Source organism: Vicugna pacos, chromosome 25 (assembly GCF_048564905.1).
Source record: "Vicugna pacos chromosome 25, VicPac4, whole genome shotgun sequence".
Taxonomy (NCBI): domain Eukaryota; kingdom Metazoa; phylum Chordata; class Mammalia; order Artiodactyla; family Camelidae; genus Vicugna; species Vicugna pacos.
This window is the reverse complement of record NC_133011.1, coordinates 2,621,095-2,647,070: the sequence shown is the minus strand read 5'-3', so window position 1 is coordinate 2,647,070 and position 25,976 is coordinate 2,621,095. Positions and strand designations below refer to the sequence as shown.

At 39.4% G+C, this 25,976-nt stretch overlaps 1 protein-coding gene and 1 long non-coding RNA gene across 2 annotated transcripts in view; both read left to right on the top strand.

The window, feature by feature from the left end:
* LOC140689224 (uncharacterized) overlaps positions 1–23,443 on the top strand; it is a 41,405-nt gene extending 17,962 nt beyond the window's left edge. Inside the window, exons 2-3 of the long non-coding RNA XR_012064104.1 lie at positions 22,316–22,427; positions 23,155–23,443. This is a non-coding gene — a long non-coding RNA (uncharacterized lncRNA). The remainder of the gene's footprint in view (positions 1–22,315; positions 22,428–23,154) is intronic.
* Positions 23,444–24,341: 898 nt separating this feature from the next.
* PIP4P2 (phosphatidylinositol-4,5-bisphosphate 4-phosphatase 2) overlaps positions 24,342–25,976 on the top strand; it is a 52,056-nt gene continuing 50,421 nt past the window's right edge. The window contains exon 1 of the mRNA XM_006209698.3: positions 24,342–24,571. Within this exon, the coding sequence (XP_006209760.1) occupies positions 24,466–24,571 (106 nt within the window). The 5' untranslated portion in view covers positions 24,342–24,465. The remainder of the gene's footprint in view (positions 24,572–25,976) is intronic.

Genomic DNA, 25,976 nt, shown 5'->3' with positions numbered 1-25,976 from the left:
AATTATACCCCTTACCCCCAACCAATTACAATAGTTAGGATAATGCACTGGCTAGTGCAGTTTTCTTGGCAGGACCGTTATTGTTTATGTGGGAATTCATGTAATATCCTTAGTTCATTTTGTTTTAAAAAAAATCAGATTTTAACTCAAATTAGCATATCTATTATGGTGGGGAAAAGAAAAGACTTTGTCATTGTGATGTTTCTGTCAAGGTTTGGATGCCTTAAGATATGTTATTATAATACTTTCCTCCTAGCATTTTAATTATACTGAAATTGGATAATGAGTAGTACCTATTTTGAGTAACATGGTGAGTAGAATTAAGAATAGAAAGCCTTGGGAAAGAAAAAACAAAAACATATCAAGGATTTCTAACATTTTACCCTCTTAGATTTTAAGGAAAAGTTAAATTTATTTTGTAAATGGCTACAAATTATAATAATTAATTTACTTTTAAACGAAAGCCGTAAATTTTCAAATAGAAAAAATAGTGAAAAAATTATATTATCATTTTTAACAGTATTAAGTTTTCAGCTATAATTTTTATCTGGTTAATACTGCTCTATTTAGATATTTCCTTAGCCAATTCCACTCTTTCATACTTATGTAGTAGTTACTTTAATTTTTCGATATTTTAAATATTTGAAAATATTCCAATTTTTCAATGTTTTGTGGGATTAATATTTGTATACATTTTGATTTGCTGAAATGTAAAAGTATCTTTTTCTGTTATATTTTCTATCTTGTAATAACTGATTCACAAAAAATTACTGATCTTTCTAGCTCCTTTCTTTCTTTTTGGCTCCTATCTCTCCAACTCTTCTTTCTTTCTTTCTTATTCTTCTCCCAAACCCTTGTCAGAGGGAAAAACATGTCTTTCCTTTACTCATGAAGAGCAGTTTCCTGATTTCTTCGGATGTCTTCCACCTCCTGATATGAATTCCTATAATGCCTTAGTCAGCAGTAGGAAGCTCTTGAAAGTAATTTTCCAAAGACTGATTTGTGTCTGACAGAAAGTCTTCCTATATTCCTAAAAATGTTTAATAAGATAATGTTTAAAATGCATTTGAAATTAAGAGATCAGCAACTTAAAATAATCATGTTTATATACAGACTGTTACACAAAAACCACATGGCAACCACAAACCAAAACTCTATTATAGATGTACAGACCAAAATAAAAGGAATCCAAATACTACACTAATGATAGTCATTAAATCACAAGAGAAGGGAACAAAAGAAGAAAGAGGGGGAAAGCCCTAGAAAAACAAATCCAGAACGATTAGCAAAATGGCAATAAGAAAATACGTATCAATAACTACCTAAATGTAAACAGACCAAATGTTCCAACCAACAAATACAAGACCCATATATATGCTGCCTACAAGAGACACACTTCAGATGTAGAGACACATACAGACACGAAGTGAGAGGATGAAAAAAGCTATTCCATGCAAATGGAAATCCAAAGCCAGAATAGCAATACTTTAAAAGAAAGACTATTACAAGAGACAAAGAAGGAAACTGCATAATGATCAAGAGATCAATCCAACAAGACAATATAATAATTGTAAATATATATACATACCCAACATAGGAGCACCTCAACATTTAAAGCAAATCTTAATAGATATAAAAGGAGAAATAGACAGTAACACAATAATAGCAGGGGACTTTAACACACCACTTACATCAATGGACAGGTCATCCAGACAGAAAATCAATAAGGAAACACAGGCCTTAAATTACGCATTAGACCAAGTGGACTAAATTAATATTTATAAAGCATTTCATCTAAAAGCAGCAGAATACACATTTTTTTTCAAGTGCACATGTAACGTTCTCTAAAATAGACCAAATTCAAGAGGACAGAAATTATTTCAAGCATCTTTTCTGACCACAATGGCATGAAACTAGAAATCAACCACAGAAAAACAAATGAGAAAAAAATAACTACATGGAGACCAAACAACATGCTACTAAAAAACCAATGGGTCAATGATGAAATCAAAGAGAAAATTAAAAAATATCTTGAGACAAATGACAATGAAAACACAATCACACAAAATCTATAGGATGCAGTAAAAGCAGTCGTAAGAGGGAAGTTCATAGCGATACAGGCCTTTCTCAAAAAACAAGGACAATCACAAACTCACCTACCACCTAAAAAAATTAGAAAAAGAAGCACAAACAAAACCCAAAGTTAGCAGAAGGAAAGAAACAGTAAAGATCAGGGAGAAAACAAGTAACATAGAGATTTTAAAAATAGAAAAATATCAGTCAAACCAAGAGCTGGATTTTTGAAGAGTAAACAAAATTGACAAATCTCTGGCCATGCTTACCAAGAAGGAAATAGGACACAAATAAACAAGGTAAGAAATGAAAGAGGAAAAATTAAAACCAACACCACAGAAATATAAAAAACCCCAAGAGATTACGATGAACAACCATATGGCAACAAATCAGTCAACCCATGTTTTCAGAAACGTACAGTCCACCAAAACTAAATGAAGAAGGAACAGATTATTTGAACAGACTGATTACTAGAAGTGAAATAGAATCAGTACTAAATAAATAAATAAATAAATAAATAAATAAATAAATAAATAATGAAACAAAATAAAAAAACTTTCTGCAAATAAATATCCAGGCTTCACTTGGCATTCTATCAATTATACAAAGGAGAACTTACACCAAGACTTCTCAAATTCTTCCAAAAGAATGAAGAGGAGAGAGCACTCCCAAACTCATTCTGTGAAGCCACCATCACCCTGATACCAAAACCAGACTACCAAAAAAGAAAGTTACAGTCCAACATGGGCAGAAGATCTAAATAGACATTTCTCCAAAGGAGACACACAGATGGCCAACAGACACATGAAAACATGCTCCACCTTGCTAATTATCAGAGAAGTGCAAACCAAAACCAGTGAGGTAGCACCTCACACCAGCCAGAATGACCACCATCAAAAAGTCTACAAATAATAAATGCTGGAGAAGGTGTGGAGAAAAGGGAAGCCTCCTACACCTTTGATGGGAGTGTAAATTGGTGCAGCCACTATGAAGAGCAGTATGGAGGTTCCTTAAAATACTAAAAATAAAATTACCATATGATCCAGCAATCCCACTCCTGGGCATATATCAGGAGAGAACTTTAACTTGAAATGACACATGCACCCTAATGTTCATAGCGAGACTATTTACAATAGCCAAAACATGGCACCAACCTAAATGTCCATGGGCAGATGAAAGGATAAAGAATATGTGTTTGTGTGTGTGTGTGTGTGTGTGTGTGTGTGTATTATGGATTATTACTTAACCTTAATAAAAAATGAAATAATGCCATTTGCAGCAACATAGATGAACCTAGAGATTATCATACTAAGTGAAGTAAGTCAGACAAAAGCAAATATCACGTGATATCACTTACATGTGCAATCTAAAAAAATAGTACAAATGAACTTATTTACAAAATAGAGATAGACTCACAGACAGAAAATAAACTTATGGTTACTAAAAGGGAAAGATAGGGGAAGGGATAAATTGGTAATTTGGAGTTAATGGATACATACTACTGTATGTAAAATAAACAAGGACCTACTGTATAGAACAGGGAAATATATTTAATATCTTATAATAACCTATACTACAAATGAATCTAAAAAAGAAAATACATAATGTAACTGAATCACTTTGCTGTATACCTGAAACATTGTAAATCAATTATACTTCAATTTTTAAAGACTCTATTAGAAATTTTTAAAAAGGTAATTTTACCTGGAAATTTACAATTATTAGAGCAGAGACTCTAATAATTAAAGTAAAATGGGAAACATCATTAATACCACCAGGTTAAAATGCTGTTGTAAGGCAGTAGTAGCTGAAATTTTAAAGTTTACTATAGAAACTATTACAGTAGTGTATGAAATGCTTAGAACAGATGGATTGTCTTCCTTTTTTCCAGACTTGAAATTCAGAAATGAAATTCTATATTGTTTTTAAAAATTAATTTTAATGAACACTTCTAAAATATAAAAAATCTATAATTAACTCAGATGGGAAAATTATTTTATTTTATTTTTATTTTTAAGTTTTTATTTTGTTTTATTTATTTTTTATTTTTAGAGGGGGAGGTAAATAGGTTTCTTTGTTTGTTTGTCTGTTTAATGGTGGTACTGGGGATTGAACCCAAGACCCCCTGCAGGCTAAGCACACAATCTACCACTGAGCTGTATCCTTTCCCTGCCCAGGAAAAATTACTTTTATTAAATATAATTCAATTTAATTATAAGAGCTATTTTCAAAAGTTGTGTTTTTAGTGAAGATAAGAATCTTTATTACATTAATGTTCCATATGGAGAGACTGGAATAAATGATTCAAATAACAGGCAAAAACCTTTGGGAGAAGAGAACAGAGAAAGGAATGCAGCTAAGAGAAATGATCAGATGCAAATAAGTTTGGGGCTGAAGGTGAGACAGGAGCGCTAATGCAGGATTGAGGTTTATGGGCAAAGTGAACAGCCTAGTTTTCAGATTCAGGAGCACATCATACTAGTAGATTTGAAGAAGACTTTGGCAGACTATGGCTAAAAGTAGATTAAATAGCTAATACAGCTAATAGCTAAAAATTGATTAATTTGTAACAGCTACATCCATCTGTATATGGCTTCATATTTCTCAACATATGCAATCTATATAAGGGAGGCAGTTATGTTCAAAAACAAAGGATTTGGGATCGGATTACTTAGGTTGAGAGTCCAGCTCTAACAGTTAAGACTAGTAATATGAGGAGTGAGCAACTCATAGAATCTCAGTGTCTACCTCAGTAAAATGTGTGTAATAGTAGTACCTGCTTCAAGGGTTGTTTTGAAGATAAACTGGGATAATTCAACCGGAAGAAGTAAACCTTCACTTAAGAATGTTAACTACTGTCATTATCAAAGATAACCCACTTAGTAGTTAGAAACCCCCAGCTTCCCCAGTGGGCTTGGTGTTACTTCTGCCATTCCTGCCCAGGGCGAGAGCTAGGTCAGAACCCCCACATCTACCAGGACTGTGGTCAGGACACCATCTGGCCTCTGCTCATGAGTCTGAGTTTCTGAAACTGCGTCCCCCACGCTGCAGGCTTCCCCTGTATACTTGCCTGTACAACAGGGCGTCTGCCCCAACTTGTCCCAGCCCTTCATCAGCCTTCTGGTTTCTGGGGCTGGTGCAGAGGTCCTGCCTCACATGTGAGCCTGCTTCACTACTGCCCAGCAACACACAGAGTCCATGCCAGCCTTTCTTCCACAGGAGTTAAATCTGTGCCTCCTTCATCAGCCAGATCCCTGCTCCCCTAATGCTGAATTTCAGTTCTTCCTAGGTTCTCTTGCAGCTATACCTGAACAGACAGGTCAGAGGCCCTGGGGTGCTGATTTGATCCGGAACAAGCTTCAGTTTCCCTGTCCGTCGGACATTGTTACCCTACACTACAGGAGCCAACTGTGTGCTCGTATTAATTCACCTATTTATTCTTGCTTCTGATACCCCGCCTTTACCTTTCAAACTAATTAGGATTTCCCAGAATGTGTCAAAGCCAAGCCAGTCTGAGTTGTAGCCTAGAAGGCATGGAGATGTTCCATAAGGGAAGAAGTCGGGGTTCGAATGTCATATGGCTGAACGGTATTAACTGTTCCACTTATTTACTGCACTGTTTACAGTGAAATGGAAGTCTATACACAGAGTGTATTTTAAAATCTAAATCGTAAAGCTATAATGATAATGAACAGCCGTTCCTTTTTTGTTCCCAGCTCTCCCTTCCTTTGCCTTTCTGGTCATGTGTTTATTTCCCTGAGGTGTGTACCTTGTTGCCTTTTGTCTCTCTCATTTTCTTATTCCTTTTTCCTCTTTCCTTCTTATCTTCCACTCTCCAACTCTCTCCACCCGCCATGTCCTCCATGCCTTTTTCATCCAATAAACTCCCATTTCTCTGCTGGGGGCAGGGGGTGGTGTCAATGCCTCTCTGAGACCGGCTTTCACACTCTCTCATTCTATGCGATAATGAACTTCTGTGCCCTTCCAAAAAAACTTGCACATGACGGGATGGGACAAGTCAAGGTTTGAGACACAGTGGGTGTATTCATACAATGGAAATAAATGCGAATCTAAAAAGAGTGAAATTTATCCTTATATGTTGATATGGAAAGATCTCCAAAATAGATTATCAAGGTAAAAACAAAATACAGAAAAATGTATATAGGATTATTCAATTTAGGTAAATACAGATATACACGCCTCACATATTACATTTGTTGTAAGGAAGGCTAAACAAATTGACACCGTTTTAGAGTCTTGTAAAAGTCAAGGTTATTTTGACTCAGCAACTCCACTTTTATTAATAAAAAATTTATACTGAAGAAATAAATTTTATATAATTATTGCAACATACCTCTTGCAATCTTTTAATAGCAAAAATTGAAATAATTCCAACACTAAGAAATTAGGTAAATAAATCAAGGAATATCTATAATCAGACATAAGGTCCAGTTACTAAAGTTACATTTTTGAAATCTATATAATGATATGGGGAATATAATAAAAAATGTGTAAACAAAAAATCAAGTTACAAAACAAATGTTACAGAAGTATCTTAATTTTGCTTATGAGTAAGACACATTTGCATAGACAAATAATGAAGTTTCCATCCATTATATCAGTGGTTAGAGTAGACGTTACTGGGTAATCAGATTAAGGTGATTTCTGTTGTCTTCTCTATTCTTTCTCCATTTTATAAATGTTAAAATATAAAAATACATTCTTCTCTAATACTAAATTAGAAATGTTGTTTAAAAAAACATTTTCCCCAAAATTTGTGGGTTCAGTTGAGCTGTTCCTTAGAAGTTTTACCTTTTTAAAAATTTTTTACCACATAGCTGGCTTCTATATCCTAAAGTAAATATATTTTCTTAAATTAACTCTATCTAGCTATCTATTTCTCTGTCAATCATCTATCTACCCGCCTACTGATCTATTTACCATCTTTCTATGTCTGCCTGTCTTCTGTCTGTCACCTGTCTTTACTCTCCTCAGTTGAGCTTTCTAAACAAGGTTCTTGTATGTTTTCCCTTGTTTAGTTACTAGTTCTTATGGTAACAAATGGCTGCTGCTAGGTTTGTTGTATAGATTTGGTATGTTCATCATAGAAATAGAACTTTTCCAGAAACAAAAGTATCATTACCATAATTCCTTACCTCTTCAAGTATAAACTTCTTTACAGGGCATTTTAATTAAAAATAGGACCATTCTTAAATGTCTCTGAGTAATGATGTGTTAAAAGGCACATTGAGCCTAGAAATTACACAGCAAATTTGCAAAAGGCAAGGATGAAACTTACCTGCACTAAGTTCTTTTCCCAATAGGTAGTTCATATTTGTTCAAATTAAATGTGAAAATTAAATGATCACCCTTTGGGTCATCCATATTGGTGTAAGTAAAAATGATTTGGAAAAGAAATCTGTTGCTCAAAGAAGCAATCTTATCATCTTGAAAGAGATAGGATTAGTAATCAAAATATTGGTGTCAATATCAAAAATAATTTTACTGCAATCTGGGCTCACAATTCGTTATTCCTCCCTGGATATTCCCTCATTCCATGGTTTGCTATATAATACATCTAGGTGCCATCCTCTTCATTGTTCTTTTACCTAACTAGTAATAGCAATTTTAGCTGAGACTAGTACATTATCTTCTCAGGTGTGATTGCTTAGAAATTAGATGCTCCCTTAGCTGTGTTCCCATAGTATTTTCTTCATGTATCTATTAGTTCAGAAATAACTTTTTTTTTAAGTAAATGTCACACTAGACTGTAAACATCTCATAATTAGAAGACATGCTGTACTCATTTTCATTTCATGTACCCACACTAAGGATAGTGTTTGGTACTAAGTAAGCCATCAGTAAGTGATTTTTATGATTGTAAAAAATGGTAGGCGATAAGAACAGCTATTAAGAGAAAGCAGAGGAGCATGATTGAATTTGAAACTGTCTCTAATATGATTTTAATGAAAAATTTTCTAATACTTAAAATTTAATGTTAGTGACTGATCCTGCAAAGCATTTTATACTGATTGATGTTTCTGATCCTCTGATTCATTAGAAATAGGAGAAAGCAAATGGTAGAAATATTTATTGAGAGCTTGTATTTTTAAATTTTAATCAGTGTTTCCTAAATGAAAATTTGTACTATTTTCTTCAAGATTTTTCAGTTTTTTAAGAAACAAAAAGTAAGTCATATATAAGTACAGATCTTTCTTGTATAAGCCCAACTTAAAGTTACCTGTTTATCTCTGATTGTAACTCTGGGTTGAAATTAATAGTATGTCTATCAAGGGATTATTTGCAGTGCAATAGTCTCACTTTTGTTTTTATATATTGTCATTTCTTCTAGGATTTTTTTAAAACTTGTTAACCAACTCACAAAATTAAGAAAAATTTAAAAAGTTAGTAATTGAGATTTTTGTCTGAAAAAATTTTCTGCACTGAGTGGTCCATGACTAGACACAATTTAAGAGTCAGGAAAAGACTATGGAGAGGGCCTTGTGTATGGTGTGGGGAAATTCTCCTGGGGGAGGTAGAGTGATGGCCTACCAGAGATGTCCGTCCATATATTAAACCCCAGAACCTATGAATATGTTACCTTGCATGACAAATGGGCACTTTGCAGATGTGATTAAGTTAATACTGAGATGGAAAGATTGTCCTGTATTATACATGTGAATAATCACAAGGGTCCTTATAGGTGAAAGAAGGTAGGAGAGTCAAAATCAGGTTTGAAGACGATGGATTTGAAGATGGAAGAAACGAACACAGGGAAGGAATGCCGATGATCTCTTACACCTAGAGAAAGTAAGAAAATGGATTCTCCCCTGGAGCCTCCACGAAGCAATGCAGCATTGCTGACAGCTTGATTTTTTAAAATTATTTTTATTTATTTATGTATTTATTTTACAATAACATATTTTTAATGGAAGTATAGTTGATGTACAATATTATATGTTATGGGTATACAATAGAGTAATTCACAATTTTTAAAGGTTATACTCCATTTATAGTTATTGTAAAATATTGGCTATATTCCCATGTTGTACAGTACATCCTTGTAGCTTATTTTATACCTGAGAGTTTGCACCTCTTCGTCCTCCACCTCCATCTTGCCCCTCCCCCTTCCCTCTCCGCACTGGTAACCACTGGTTCATTCTCTGCATCTGCGAGCTTGTTTCTTTTCTTTTATATTCACTAGTTTGTTGTATTTTTTTTAGATTCCACATGTAAGTGATATCTTACAGTATTTGTCTTTCTCTGACTTATTTCACTTAGCATAATGCCCTCCAAGTCCATCCATGCTGGACAGCAGAAACTAATACAACATTTTAAATCAGCTGTACTTCAATTTAAAAAGCAATCAACCCATTTAAAATATGGGCAGAAGAACTGAACAGACATTTTTTCCAAAAGAGGAAATGCAGATGGTCAGCAAGAATATGAAAAGTTGCTAAACATCCCTAAAATCAGGGAAATGCAAATCAAAATCACAACAAGACATCACCTAATACCTGTCAGAATGACCATCATCAAAAAGAACACAAATGACAAATGTTGGCAGGGACGTGGAGGAACGGGAACCTTTGTACACTGTTGATGGGAATTGGTGGGAATGTAAATTGGTGCAGCCACTATTGAAAATATGGAGGTTTCTCAAATACCCAAAAATAGAACCACCATATTGCCCAGCAACTCCACTCCCAGGCAGATATCAAGAAAAACAAAAACATTAATTGAAAGATACATACACCTTGCTGTTAACAGCAACGTTATTTATAATTGCCAAGATATGGAAGCACCCTAAGTGCATATCAATAGATGAATGGATAAAGAAGATGTAGCATATATATATATATATATATATATATATATATATATGGAATGGAATACAACTCACCCATAAAAAGGATATTTTGCCATTTGCAGCCCTTCATTTACTTTTTTTTCACTTCAAAAACCAGAATTTTATAATTGGCATAAACATTTCTATTGCATCAAAAACAACAGAATATCCAGAAATAAACTTAAGCAAGGAGGTTACCTATGATGAAGGAAATTGAAAATGATACAAACAAATGGAGAGATATCTTATTCTCTTGGATTGGAAGAATCAACATTGTCAAAATGGCCACACTACCCAAAGCAACCTACGGATCCAAAGCAACATCTGTCAAATGCTCATGATATTTTTCACAGAACTAGAACAAATAATTCCAAAATTTATATGGAACCATAAAATACCCTAAACTGCCAAAGCAACCTTTTGTAAGTGTTTTTTTCTTCTTTTTGTTTTCCTTTCTTATGGTTTAACATTTGTTGTAAAGCTGATTTGATGGTGAATTCTTTTAACTTTTGTTTATGTGTGAAGCTTTTGATTTCTCCATCAAATCTGAATGACAGTCTTGCTGGATAGAGTATTCTTGGTTGTAAGTTTTTCCCTTTTATCACTTTAAATATATTGTGCCACTCCCTTACGGTCTGTAGTTTCTGGTAAAAAATCAGCTGACAACCTTATGGGAGTTCCCTTGTATGTTATGTGTTGCTTTTCTCTTGCTAATTTTAATATTTTTTCCTTGTCCTTAATTTTTGTCAGTTTGATTACTATGGGCCTTGGTGTGATCCCCTTTGGGTTGATCCTATATGGTACTCTCTGTGCTTCCTAAACTTGGGTGACTGTTTCCTTTCCCAAGCTGGAGAAGTTTTTGGTTATTATCTCTTCAAAAATTTTCACAGGTCCTTTCACACTCTCTTCTCTTTCTGGGACTCCTATAATGTGAATATTAGTGTGCTTAATGTTGTCCCAGAATTCTCTTACACTATCCTCATTTCTTTCCATTCTTTTTTCTTTTTCCTGTTCTGCAGTAGTGATTTCCACTAATCTGTCCTCTAGCTCACTGATCCGTTCTTCTGCCTTATTTAGTCTATTCATGATTCCTTCTAGTGTGTTATTCACTTCACTAATTTTATTCTTCAACTCTGGGTATTCTTTATATTTTCCAACTCTTGCATAAAACTTTGTTCTGTGCATCTGTACTCCTCTTGAGTTCTCTAAGCATCTTTGCCATCATTACCTTAAACTCTCTCTCAGATAAATGGCCTATCTCCTCATCACTTATTTCTTCTTCTGGGATTTTATCTTATACCTTGGCCTGAGAGATATTTCTCTGTCACCTCATATTGTCTGTCTTTCTATTTGTATTTTTAGGTATGTTACTTATGTTTCTTGACCTTGGAGAAGTGGCCCTCTGTGTGAGATGTCTTGCGTGTGCCAGCAGCACACTCCTCTCTTGTCACCCAAGGACCAGGGTCCAGCCAGTCCCAGTGTAGAATCTGGCCTGTGTTTGTGGACTCCTTCCACAGGCTTTGGAATTATTGTTTCCTTATTTCTGGTATCTGCCCCCTGGTGGATGAGGCTGGACTAGAGGCTTGTGCAGGTTTCCTGGCAGGAGGAGTTGGTGCCTGCCCACTGCTGGGTGAAGCTGGGTCCTGGGCCTCTGGTGGGTAAGGCCCTGTCTAGAGATGTCTGTGGCTCAGCAAGTCTGCTGATGGTGGGGCTGTGCACCCACCCAATATGTTGTTTGGCCTGAGGCTTCCCAGCCCTTAAGTCTACAGGCTGTTGGATGGGGCTGGGTCTTGGTGCTAATAATCCAATCGAAACGTCAGCCTCCAGGAGAGCTCTTGTGGATGAACACTCCCGGAATGTCTGCCACCAGCCTTGAAGTCCCCTAGGTGAGCTACCCCTACGTCCCCAGGAGATCCTCTAAAACCAGCAGTCAGGTCTGGCCCAGGTTCTTATAAAATCATTGCCTCTGCCCTTAGAACTTGCACGTGCTGCGTTCTGTGTACACGCCCTAAGAGAATGAAGTCTGTTTCCTGAGTCCTGTGGGGCTCCTGGAGTTAAGCCCCACTGGCCTTCAAAGCCAGATGTCCTGGGGTCTCCTCCCCTCAGTGCTGGAACCCGGGTGGGGGAGCCTGACATGGTGCTCAGAACTGTGGGAGGGCCTCTGCGACTTAATTATTCTTCAGCTTGTGGGTCGCCCACCCAGGGGCATAGGGCCTGATTATATCGCAAGCACACCCCTCCTACCATCTCCCTGTGGTTCCCTCTTTATGTTTCCAGTTGAAGAAGACCTTTTTCACTAGGTTCCAGTCTTCCCCGCCCCTCTGCTGGTTGTTTAGCAATCAGCTGTGGGTTTTGCTGTAGTCACGAGGAGAGGCGCGCCCGTGGTCCTACTACTCCCCCGTCTTGACCAGATATCTGCCGACAGCTTGATTCTAACCTAGTGAGAACCACTTTGTACTTCCTGCAGACAGCCTTGTGTGATGAGTTTAGCTGGTCTGACCAGTTAGTGTTGACTAGTGTGGCCAGGGTGGTCAGTGAGACCAGTGAGAATATGTGACAAGTAAGGTTAATGACAAACTGACCAGCCAGACAAGGCGCGATCCTTCAGGAAGACTGAGTGACCTGAGGCATATCCTTAAGAGGCAGGTGACCAAACGGGAGAGTCACCCTGAGTGAGAATGAGAGTGAATAACACATGAGGTGGACTAAACAAGAAATGGCGCCCTGCTCACTCATGTATCCTGTATTCTGGGCTTAACCTGAATTGAGAAAGAATGAGGATGGGAGCTTTATCAGCAAAAAGGATTGTTTGATATTTCATGGGTTATAAATTACAGAGTATGTAAAGAAAGGTCATATACAGAGAGACCGTATAGTGGAAAATTAGACAACCATTAAATATTTTCAACACAGACAAAATCAAAAGACAATAAGCTAAGAAAAATGTCTGCCTTTTTATTTACTACAAGTCTCTAACTTTCAAAAGTTGTCCAGGACTCAAAGGGATGGCTGTTCAGGCTGTTCCAACAGGAAGAAGAGCCACAGGGAGTGTTGCCTGGAAAATGAGAAACAAGAGAGGTTTTATATGGAGAAACAAAAGTGGCAGAGTGCCAGTTGCAAGTTTGGTGACCAATCAGGAAGGTGTTGCAGCCTTTCAGGAAACGTGTGTGTGTGTGAGAGAGCGACATCTGGCCAATTTTATTCCATTGCGTCCTGCTCTTGGAACTGTTAACTCAAAGAAGGAATTCGTGAGAGGGAGCAGAGGTGTCAGCATACATTCAGAGAAGAAAATTTTACATTTCCCCACACAGGCAAAGATCAATATATTTACTATATGAAGATAAGCTCTTTATAATTCTTTCTATATATGTCTTTATTAATTAGGAAAAACACCTCCTGCTGTAATAAACAAACTCTGCAATTTCAGTGGCTTAATGCAAGGAAGTATGTTTCTTGCTCACAAAACACCTCAAAACTTCTCTCTCCAATAAGCAGTGATTTAGCGTCTCAAGATCATTCCTACCTTGTGCCATTTTCAACACGTGACTCCTCCAGTCCCCAGGGCGTCATCTCCTACATCCCAGCTTAGAAGGGAAAAGAGCACGGGGGACGATGTGAGGGAAGTTTTCATGGCTTGGTCTAAAAGGAGTCTGTATCATTTCTACCAACCTTCTGTTGGCCAAAATTGGGAAATATGACCATCCCTAAGGCAAGGGTCCCTGGGAAATGTAGTTGAACTGGATTCTCAGAAGGAAAAGGAAGTGGGTTTTATCAGTCAATAAATAAAATTTAAAACTAAATTTATAGATAAAATTATAAATAATAACAAAAAGATGCACTCCCCAGTAGAAAAATGTACAATACCAATAATCAGCAGAAGTATTAAATAATATTCAGAATCATCAAAGATAAAGTTTAATAAATTACAAAAATAGCACATTCCCTATTAAACTGTTCATATAAACAGGTTATTTTCCATGTTATTTTTCTTGGCTGCTGAGAAACGTAGTGTCAGATACCACAAGTGAGGGTAAGAAAAAATGGTTCTCGGGTTCTAAAGGGCCACTGAAATATATATCCAAAGATTTTAAAATGCGCGAGGTCTTTGATCCAGCCTACCAATTCAAAACATTTATCAAGAATAAATAATTAAAAGTGTTCTAAGATGGATTGATGTCATCCTTGACTTCTGTCTTTCGTAAACTACATGAAATCCGTTAGGAAATCATGTTAGATTTACCTCCACAACACATCCAGAATCTGATCTCTTCTGTCCACTTCCACTGCTTCTGTCTTTCTGACCTATAGTCCGATTTTAACGTAGTAGCCATTGTGATCCTTTTAAAGTCTACGTCATATCAAGTTACTCTTCTATTCAAAAGCTTCCAAGAGTTCCGAAGTTTTCTCTTCTGAGAGGACAAGCCAAACCGGCCCCATGTGATCTGCCCCATCTGGGGTCCATGCCAAACTTCTCTGATCTCATCTTTTGCTCCTTCCTCACCTCCCAGCCAGCTCGCTTCGCTCAGGCCCCAGTCTTCCTTGCTGTCCCTGCATGTGCCAAGCATGCTCCCTCCTCAGGGCCTTACTGTTCACTGTCCACAAGCCAAACTGAAATAGCAATGTGGTCCCTCCACCCAGCTTTCCCATTCCCCTCACCTTGCTTTCATTCGTAACATTTATCATCATCTGATACAAATCCTTGTTAAACTGAGGGATACCCATCTTCTCTGTTATAACGAGGGCAGGGATTATGTAACCCTAAACAGAGCTTGGCACATAGAAGGAGCTCAGTAAACATCTGCTGGATGAATAAACAGTAAAATCTGCAAAAATTCTGAAACGTTAAAAACTAGAGGCTGGTTAAAGAAACTGAGCTGATGCACTTAAGGGTCAGACTGCTAAGAGAGAGCCAAAAGCCTAGAAGTGAGGAAAATAAACTAGAATGTGGTTCTGTATCCCACAGGAGGAAATGCTGGGAATGCCAATTTCTAAAGAGGTTAACAGGTGTTTTTCTTACCCAACTGGTTTCTGAAACCAGAGAAGTAAGTTTCTTATCATAAAATATGTTTTTACATTTATCAGTTGCTTCTATGGTCTCAAATAGGTTTCCCTGTGAAATTGTGTATGTGTGTCTCCAAGAGCTGAAAAGATTTTTAAAAAGCAGGATTACTCCTTAGAGATTGTACTAGCTCAAGCTGCCATAACAAAATGCCAGAGACGGTTTAAGTAACAGAAGTTTATTTCCTCACAGCTCTGGAGGCTGGAAGTCCCAGATCAAGAGCTCAGTTTCTGTCTTCTCACTGTGTCCTCACATGGTCTTTCCTCAGTGCAGATTAGTGGAGAGAGAGGGACGAGAGAGAGAGAGACAGGGACAGGGACAGAGAGAGAGAGAGAGAGAATGAGCTAGATCTCTGATGTCTCTTATGAGGACATGAATCCCATTGCATTAGGGCCACATTGTAGGGGCTTCATTTAACCTCAGTTATCTCTTAAATTGCCCCATCTCATCTTACTAGCCCCAGCATGTAGTACCAAATTCTTCTTTTTAAATTTTATTTATTTATTATTGTATTATTTTATTAGTTTTTGGCAGGGGGAAGTAATTAGGTTTATTTATTTTTAACGGAGGTACTGGGGATTGAACCCAGGACTTCGTGCATACTAAGCATGTGCTCTACCATTTCAGCTATACTTTGCTCCTCCAGAACCAAATTCTTGTATTTATTAATCAGAAATATTTGAATCAGGGAAAGCTTGAATTTGAGGCACCAGGTATATATATTCCTACATTTATCTGTATCTATCTAGCTATCTATCTCTATGGGTTATTAAATAAACAGAATTCAGCAAGGTACAAATAGGAGACAGTTACAGTTTCCTCTGAATACTGCCCACATAACAGGGCCGTTTTAAAGTCCCCCTTGCCTTCTGATGCAAAGATCTTACCACATCATCACATCTTGTGTAGATTCTATGACTTCCTTGTCAGTTTCTGTGAATAACCATCCAGTCTAAAACTCCAATTTCATATCTAAATCAAAGATTTCCTCTTTTCTGTCATCTGCTAGCATTGTAGCTGGAAGGACCTGAAGTGGGGAGGGGGTATGGTCTTCCCTTTACCTCCTTCCCATTTTCCACCCTGGGGGAAAGAACGGAGTTTACCTCTGGGCTTCAGGTCCTTCCTCTCTCTTCTGGTTTCTGACTCCTCCAAGGAGTGGACGCAGGGAGGAGTCGGAAGGGGGTCAATGGGCTGTCTTTGTGGTTTTCCTTGTGCTGTCTGACACTAATTCTTGGGCCAGTACTAACTGGCCATTGACAATGCTCTCTCCATAGGTACTCAAATACCGATTTCTAGACGAGGCACAAGCGTGAGTTCCTCAGGGGCTCCCCGGTCTGCAGTATCCTGCTTAACTTCCTCCAACCCTCCTCAGCATTTGCACTCAGTGGAAGACCCCACGGGCTCTGTGTGCTGGATTTTTTTCACCCAGCAGTTGGCTTTTCTCGTTGGTGTCAGCGTGATGGCACAAGCCCAGCTACGTTCCGTGGCACTGACTCGGCTTAACAGAAACTCACACTCCCATCTAAGCAGGAGTGACAGCTGAGGCCACGGCAGGTCCTTCTGCTTGCCCTGTCATCATGCACCAGTTCCTTCTCCCTGCTCATGTAGACTTGGGGAAGGTCGGCTAGCCTGGGTCCTGATTTGATGTACAATTAGAAAACGAGGTGCTAGAGTTCCCTTTATGCAGATACCTCCGGACTTTTCAAGTGATTCTCCTAGAGCCCTTCTCACTTGGCTTTTCAGAAAAGGGCAGGGAAAGCCACAGAAGAACCCTCTAAGCCAACAATCAGCGACTTCAATAATGTCCACTTTTTTCCTGCTCATTCTCCTGCTCATACTGATCGGGGTAATTGTGGTTACCGAGGGGCCTTTCTACTGACGTCGTATGTGGAGATACTGCTTTCTGTCCTCAGCTTTGGACCTTAGCTGTCCGTTTTGGATCAACATGGAAAGTTCCACACAACTTCAAGTCACATGACCTCTCTGGAACTACGCATTTCACTCTGTTCTCTTGGGAGATGCTTATAGAACTTAGATCTTATCTTACTCTTATTAGCATCCTATGAGATGTAGGACAGCTATCCCCATTTTGCTGATGAAACTGGGACAATAAGAGGCAATCTAGGACTAGTTCATTGAAGAAAACAAACAACTCTTCTGTGACTGCAGTCAAGCCTTCAACCCTTTTCTATTGCCTCTGCAAAATGTCGCACCTTTTTCACGTTCAGAACATGACCTTATTCTCTCAGGGTTATAATTCTGTCTGCTGGAGGACTAAACAAAATCCCTCAGCGCCAAAGGTAAAGCTATTTACCCCAGGCTGAGTACGGTGTGTACCCATCCTTTGAGTTTTTCTCACCTAAGGACCAGTTTCCTGCCTTTTCAGGGTGTGCATACAACGAAGAGGTATTCGTAGTCCATCCTTCACGTGGCATCTAAATCCCTGTTTCCTTGGACCTGACAGTGTTCCTCAAAGTCCCTTTTACTGGGCATTTCCAAAAGCCTCAGAAAATTTCATGCATAAATACAACTCCCTCAGGCCTACCGAGATATCCTAGAGTTTTGCATTAAGCATGCAGACTACACACTGAGATGCTACTGTATAATAACTGTAAGGTGAATGTCATGAAAATGAGTTAATGAGTTAAAAAACGCACATGCTCTGGCCCATTGTGCTTCTAGCTTAGCTCAGCAATGCCTACCCTCTGGCTTTCCTTCCAACTGAGCTAAGAGGGGAGAGTGATTAAAAAGCTTATATTTATGGCAGATCTCTGTGCCAGGCACTGGTAGTTACATTCCATACATTTTCTCTTTAAATTATCATAAATACCCCAAGAGGTAGGTGTTATTATCTGTTCTGCTGATTAGACAGCTGAGGTGTAGAGAGGTTAAATACCTAAGATCACCACTAGAGGTACTGAATTCTGATATAATTGTAACTGATTGCCAAGCCTGGGCCCTCCCAGCACAAAGTAGAAAGACAGACGTCAGGTGAGAGAGAGTGGAGGTGCTGTCCTGACAGGCACTAAGGAAAGTAGTTAGAACCCTTACAAGAAGATATCCAATATGAACATTGCACAGATATTCACAAAATATCCCTCTCAGATGGACTTTAGAATTTCAAATTAAACTTCCCCGAAGCACTCTGTCCCTTGATCCACTCTCCTTTGTCTTTCTCTAGGCCTTTCTTACACAAAATATTCTGTGTGGTTGTGACAGGTCATTATAAAATGGCCTCCAGTGAATCACACCTCCCTGCATCCATGCCCCTCTGCATCCATGCCCACTGCATCTTCCATCAAGAGACTGAATTTACCCTTCTGCCTGTTTGAACGTGGGCTGGCCTTGTGATTGGCTGTGACCAACAGAACGTGATAGAAGTAACCTTGCACGTGTTCCAAAACTGTGGGCTTATGAGGCCTTGGCAGCATCTGCCTTTGCCTCTAAGAGCACTATTCTGAGGCTGGTGTGCAGTGAAGAAGACCAGGATGAAAATGCATTTGGAGACTGGGGTTCAGCCAACCCAGCCCTCTCAACTGAGCTCAGTCCCCAACTGATGATCCACTAGCTGAATGCATCTTTCTAAAAAATAATACACTGTTATTTTAATCCACTAACTTGTAGGATGGTAGATTCTTACAAAGCAATAGATAAATGAAGCAGAAAGTTGTACTGGAAATACAAAGCAATAAATAAATCAAATAGAAATTGGTACTCAAAGCACAAAGCAGCAGATAAATGTAACAGAAAGTAGTATTGTTCTAACAAAACCGCAAGCATATGGCGCTGTCTTCAGGACCAGGCCGCGGGGTGAATGCTGACAGGGGTGGAGAGGAGACTGTTAGTAGAAGCTAAAAAATAGGGAGGAAAAAAATACATAAAATTTTTTTTTTAATTTTAAAAAAGAAGATAAAATCTCTTATAAGCTCACTAACCAATTTTAATAGTTTTGGTGTGTACCCTTCAGTCTTTTCTGTTTCCATTCATTGCAGACCTTCTTAAAAACAGAATCATAGAGGGTAACACTGCTCTAAACTCTGCTTTTTAAAACCTTACGATGGTTTGGATATGTGTCCTATCTCTAAGTAGTCTTCAATAACATTTTTAATCATTGCATTTTTAATGGGCGTGCATAATATACACACATTACCAGTGTCGGAAACATATCTTAACCACTAAATATTATAAACATGCTTTAAACATCCATAGTCATTTCCAAGGGATAAGTTCCTGGAAATGCAATTACTGGATCCATGAAGTTGTAAAATGTTAGGTTTTTTAAATGTGCATTGCCAAATCTCTCTTGGAAAATGGTTTCCATATAGATTCAGACCAACAGTGGGAGGAGCCAATTCCCTGTTTGCTTCAAAGCACTGGATGTGATCACTTTTTTAAAGTCTTTGACAAGATGATACTGTATAGCACAGGGAAATGTATACAAGATCTTGTGGTAGCTCACAGTGAAAAAAAATGTGACAATGAATATATGTATGTTCATGCATCACTGAAAAATGGTGCTCTACACTGGAATTTGACACAACATTGCAAAATCACTATAACTCAATTAAAAATGTTAAAAATAAATAAATAAAAAACAGGGAGGAAATTGCTATGGGAGACCAGAGAACAGAGGTTTACCAATTAACTATTGCTTGTGGTAACCTGGAAGATAAACTATGCACCTAATTAATTTGTTGATCTCACTAATTTCCATGTAAAATATACAAAGTAACAATCAGCATCTTTTAGCTTCGTTTGATTAGAGGTGACACTTTATATTGCTGCCTTAAAAAAAAATTACCACAAACTTAGCAGCTTAAAGAACCTAAGTGCATTATTTTAAAGTTCTGTCAAAATCCAGAGACAATGAATATTAAAACCAGATCAGTGAAGTAGTATCGAGTAAGTGTTTATCATGCGCATAAGAAGAGTCTGCGAACTGGGAGTCTTCAGATCCAGCACTGAGATGAGGCTCAGAGACATGATGTCACAGGATGGCTTATAAAGTGGAAGGTAGAAGGTTGCTTAACCTTTACAATGATTGGGAATGAAAATGGGGCTTTCAGGGGGCAGGGGATTGATTAACAGTGATATTTTACACCATTTTAGGAAGATGATTATCAGAGACACTTACAGGATGTAAGTGTCTTACATGTAAAACCCAATCAAAGTTGATTTTTACTTACGTCCATGAAATAAGCTAGATTTACTTTGCCTATGTGGCTTCAATGATTTTGTCTGCTTGTGAGATCTGCAAGCCTGGCCTCCATTTTATTTTATTTGAACAGTTCTGAAGTCCAGCACAGCTCTCACTGGATCAGAAACAAGGTGTCAGCAGGGCTGTGTTCTGACCTACAAGCTTTAGGGGAAGATCGATTTGTTGACTTAAAGAAAGCTCACAACATAAAGGGTGTGAGTTTAAGTTTTATTTAGGGTCTTACTGAAGAGCATGGGCCTGGGAGGCAGCTCTGAGGGAGGCCCTGAAGAGGTAGGGGAGGAGCCAGATCTCTTTTTTTTTTTTGGCTAGGAAATGCAAGTAGTCAAGCATACATCTTGATAGAAATTTACTCCTAACTACAAAGAAGAGACATCTTTAGTGCTTTTCTGTGTATAGAAAATGTGAAAATTTGGGGTCACTGAAATTCTTCCTGAGATACGCATCTGTCTAGGGACCTGTTTATCCAAAGCACAGAGTGAGTCATTCTGTTTTTCATCTTGAATTCCGCTCAGGGATGACTGCAGTGGGTTTCAACTTAACTCTTGTATAACTGGGTGATGAGCGATGCTCTTTGTTCTTTTTGGCTCCAATTTCCTTGCTCATTAAAGTTGCTTATCAAATGCAATTCCTTGTGGTTGCAGGGCTAAAAGTCCCCTCCAGCTCGAAAGGCCACCCATACTCTTTGGTCCCCTTCCTCCATCTTCAAAGTCAGCAATGGCAGGCCACGTCCCCCTCACCCTTCCGATCTCTCTTCCTTCTTCTTCTGCCTCAGCTGAGCCCGGCCCCCAGCCAAACTGCTAGCTGAATGCAGTTGCCTGACGAAGGTTAGGCAAGACCAACAGAATATCCACTCGATCAACATACAGAATCATGAAAAATAACAAATCACATTGTTTTAAGCCACTGGGCTTTGGTATGGTTTGTTACTTAGCAGTAATAACTGGAACTGTAGCTTAAGCATCTTAAGTAAGTAGTAAGATACAGCTCTTACCACCTCTCACGTTATCTGTTTATCTTGTACTATTATTCCAAAAATGAAAGTGAATAGTCATGGCAGAGTATCGTAATCATAAAATGCCTTGGGTTGATCAGTATTATTTAACATTTACTGACTATTCATGAACTATCGTATTACCTTTAAACTAGAATGAACTATTACTCATGTAATAAAAGCTTTTTACATTTTGTGAAATTTGACATTGTTGCAAACATCATCTCAATATACCCATTAACTGTCTCACCCTCAAATAAGTTCTGAAATGAACAGAGAAGCCATACAAAGAAGTAAATAGAAAAAAAATGCCTGATACTGATCATTATTACCTGGACAATAAAGACACTCTAGTTGTAAAGGTATAATAGAACAATAAAAAGTCAGATGGCAAAACTCTCATCTTCATCCAAAAGTCAAGAAATGCTCTTAACTTTTTTTCCTGTTAAGTAAGCTTCTGGGAATTGTGTAGGATTTGTTCATACAGTCATTCTGCTGGAGGCAAGAGGTTCTTGTCTTGTCGCAGGAAGAATTCAGAGACAAGACTTGGAGGTTAAGAAAGCTAAGCAAGGATTTATTAAGGGGTAGGTAGTATGCTCTCAAGGAAAGAGCAGACAGACCCAGGTGGGTGGCTGCCCCAGGTTTCCTTGGCAAGCTCGTCATATGAGTGTAAAAATGAGCGGGCAGAATATTCATTGGCGGGGAGGGGTTTGGGGTTGTCTTTCCTGATCTTCATCCCAGCTCCACCTTCCCAGGTGAGGAGGAGGGGTTTTTCATCCTTAGTTAGTCTAGATCGGGAAGTCATATGAGGTCATAAAGAACAAAAGGTTACATTCGAATAGAGGTTTCATAAGCAAAAGGTTACATTTGGACAGAGGGCATAATGATTGAAAGGTTACATTTGGTTGGTGGGGATTCCTGTCCTGTCCCACCCTTCTGCCTCCAGGACACTTGTCAACCCAGAAGGTATGGGGTTTTTTCAGTCCAGAGGATCCTGTTTTTCTTGGTCTGTTCAAGGACCCCCATTGTTCACAAGATGTATGCTTCTCTGCCATTTGCCCACGTCCCCCTTTCTATGCTCATATCTAGCTACCTGCCTGCTCTAACAATTTATTTATTTTGCAGACGCTTATCAAGTGCTTAGTAATGTGCCACGCATTGTGTTAGATACTGGAGACATAATTGTGAATGAGACAGATTCGGCTTCTGACTTCACAAAGTCAGTTGGGGATAAAAGGTGGGTACGTAATGGAAACGCAAATACACTGTTACAGGTGACAGGATAGGACACTACAGTCTTGTTGCTGGGATTGGTTCCAGACTCTCCCTACTCCCCCCAATGCCAAAATCTGCAAATCTTCGGATGCTCAAATCCCTTGCATAAACTTGTATGGTATTGCACAGTACTGCATATAACCTACACACATCTTCCCCTATACTATAAATCATCTCTAGATTACTTACAATACCTAATACAATGTAAATGATAAGTAAACAGTTGTAAATACAATGTAAATAGTTATATGTAAATAGTTGCCAGAGAGCACAGTAAATTTAAATTTTGCTTTTTGCAACTTTCTGGAATTTTTTTTCCTCGAAAAACTTTGGCCTGTGGTTGGTTGAATCTGGGGATGTGAAACCCCTGTATACAGAGGGCTGACTGTGTGGCAATAGGATTTTTGTTGATTCTTCTTAAAAGTTTCTTTAACCCAACAGCTTCTGGGCTGCAAAACTGTAAAAACTGTAAAAAGCTGTAAAAGCACAGCTGTTCCTCTTGTGGAGCTGCTCACTTTTGCAGGGGGTGTTAACATCTTGACTGAGCCCTCCCCTTCCAGCGTCCTGGAGACAAAAATGCCCTCGGATTATACGCTACGGGAATCCTTAGCTTGTACTGTATCCTGATACTGCTTCACCCACAAAAGATGCTGCGTAATAGAAGACATTATTCTTTGATTTTCCCTTAGGATTTCCAGCTGGTGCCTAAATGGATTTTTCAGAAGAAAGAGAATCTTCAGGGGGAATGGAATATGAGAAGTAGTTTCAAATGTCTGAAGTCTGCTTTTCCTCAAGACTAAAATCCACGGCTGGAACTACCAGCCTCATTTTCGGTTTGTTTTTGACTGTGCTACCTTACAGGCACCTTGACGACCAAGACTCTGCCCTGTCCGTCTTTGTAGGTCCGTAAGCACATAATAAACGCGGGATGCATGACTCAAAGAGTTGCTGCAGAAAAATCATCAGCTGATACCATGACTATTTTTCTAATGCAGTGTGTTTTATCTGGGCATGTTCAAAACTTTGATTTTAAAACCACTCTAGCAAGCCACCAAAAAAAGAAAAAAAACTAAAGACAGAAAACAAGAACGGTGCCTGCTTGTTTTTTTAAACTCCCTTTTACGTGTGAAAGATTATTTTAAAACATTAGCTCAAGAGAATAGTTATTTGTCTTACATTATTCATAAACTTCATTATCATATATGTGTCAGTGACAATATTGTACAAAAGCAAAACTAAAATGACAATCTATTTTGTAGAAGGAAACTTGTAAAAGTCAACAGTTTTAATAAGGGAACTGTTACAAGGGTGCCAAAAGGGAATTTAAAAATCAGCAAGGAAAAGCAGGGAATGGGCCCGTTCATGCAAAAATCCACTTCCTCTTGGACAAAAGGTGTTGAAAAATGATTTCCCGACAAAAGCAGCAGCCCTGAAGAAGGAACTGATAACCCTGGGAATAAGCTTTCTTCACATAATCGCTGCAAAGTTTGACGTCAAAGAACCCCCTTTCCCCCCTCGAGGAGTTAAGCTTGAGATCCGTGTTTGCTGTGGTTTTCCTGTAATCAAGTCCCAGGCCTCCCGCCACCTTTCAGGCCGCTCTCAGCCCTTCCGGGTGAAGGAAATGTACCAAGGCCACTGAGTTGCAGCCCCTGCCTCCCGCCCACCCGCCTCTGCTTTCGGTTACTCCGCAGCGTCCCCGCCCCTCCGCGCCCAGTCGGCCCTACTACGTTCCCAGGGCCGCCGCCCCGCCCCCAGCCCCGCCCCCAGCCCCCGGGGCCCCGTCTTTCTTGCGCCCCTCCCCTCCCCCAGACGCGCTGCCCCGCGCGCTGCCCTTCCCCGCCCCTCCCCCCGCCCCCTACCTTGTGACACATCCCGGGTCCTCCCGGCCGCGGCTGCGGCGGCAGCAGCACAAACCACCGCCTCCGCCCGGAGCCGCAAGCTCCGACTCGGCCTCCCCCGGCCCCGCCGCCGCCGCCGCCGCCGCCGCCGCCGCCGCAGTCATGGCTGCTGACGGGGTGGACGAACGCTCGCCTCTGCTGTCCGCATCCCACTCGGGAAATGTCACCCCCACGGCCCCACCGTACTTAGAGGAAAGCAGCCCCAGAGGTAAGGTCAGCGCAGCCCTTTCCACTTCGTAAGGAAGAGCCTAGAAGCGTAACGACCGGGGAGCCCTGGCTCCGAGGCGGAGGCAGAGGGGAAGGGATGCGGGCTGTGCCTGGTAAAGCGGAGCCTGCCTGCCTGCCGGGGAGCTGCACCGCGGGGCTTCAGGCGGTGCCGCGCGGGGTGTGTGAATGCGTGCGTGCGTGTGTGTGTGTGTGTGTGCACTTCGCCCCTTCTCACCCACGGGCATGGGGTGTGTGTGTGCGTGCGTGTGCACGCACCCTCTCTCATCCTCTGCCCTGGGGTTGTGTGTGTGTGTGTGTGTGTGTGTGTTTCATCACTTCTAACCCAGGGGTACAGGATGTGACATGAATTTCCCCGGCTGAGCTTCGCTGTTTTAGAGCAGCTCCTAAGAGCGCTGGATGGTGGTGCAAATCTTTCACAATCGTTCACAAATCCTTTCAGGTTGCTGAGAAACCAGGAGTGTTGCTCACCTTGGCATCTGTCCTTGAAAGGGCTCAGCTTGAAAAATATTAAATCCTCCCATTCACCCAGCAGTGAATTGCCTTACCAAAAGGAATACTGTTAATCAGTATGCCTAAGATGTCTGCAATCTCTGCCCTTCCTTCTTACTCCTCCTTGTAAGGAGTGTGTGTTAGTTCTAGTGGTGAATGAGGAGGGATAGAAGGGAAGATGGAATATTTTTGATGCATAGCTGGTTGAGATTGAAATTAACTTTTAAAAGTAACCCAAGTTAATATAGCATATATTTATATGTATTTTTCTTCTCAAGATGGAATCAGAAAAGATTGGATGGCAGTGGGGTCTGAAGAAAGAAGAGGGGGGAATCATTTACTAAACTATTTGATTTATTCAATGATCTATCTTTGTTTTAATCCTTTCAGTTGACTCCTATACTAGAAATAAGGCGGAGTCAGCAGTTACAGAAAATGGAAGCCAAGATTTTAAAAAACTACTTAGAACAGTGAAAAGGTTGGTCAAATATGGCACTTGCAAATGTAGGTTAAGTGCATCTCTCTTTTTTTGGCTGAATGTGAGAGGTTTAAAAACTCAAGGAGGCAAACATTAATGCTTTTGAAAATGTGAGTGGATCATGTTTCTTGTAACACAACTTTTTCTAAGTTCAAGTCTAGAATTGGAGCAGCTGTAGAGCAGGCTGAACTTGTCCAGTACTTAAAATTTCCATTTAACACATTATAACTTGAAGAGCAACACCTAGATCTTAATCCACACTTAGCTGTGGAAAATTCAGAGTGATTGAGGAATAAGGTGCAAAATTACCCATGGGAAACCCATAAGTCATGTTTGTTGGTCAGCATTAAACTTGTGTCAGAGGACACCAGGTGGGGGAGTTTCCTTTAATGGGCAAATTTGGCATTAATATTTTTAC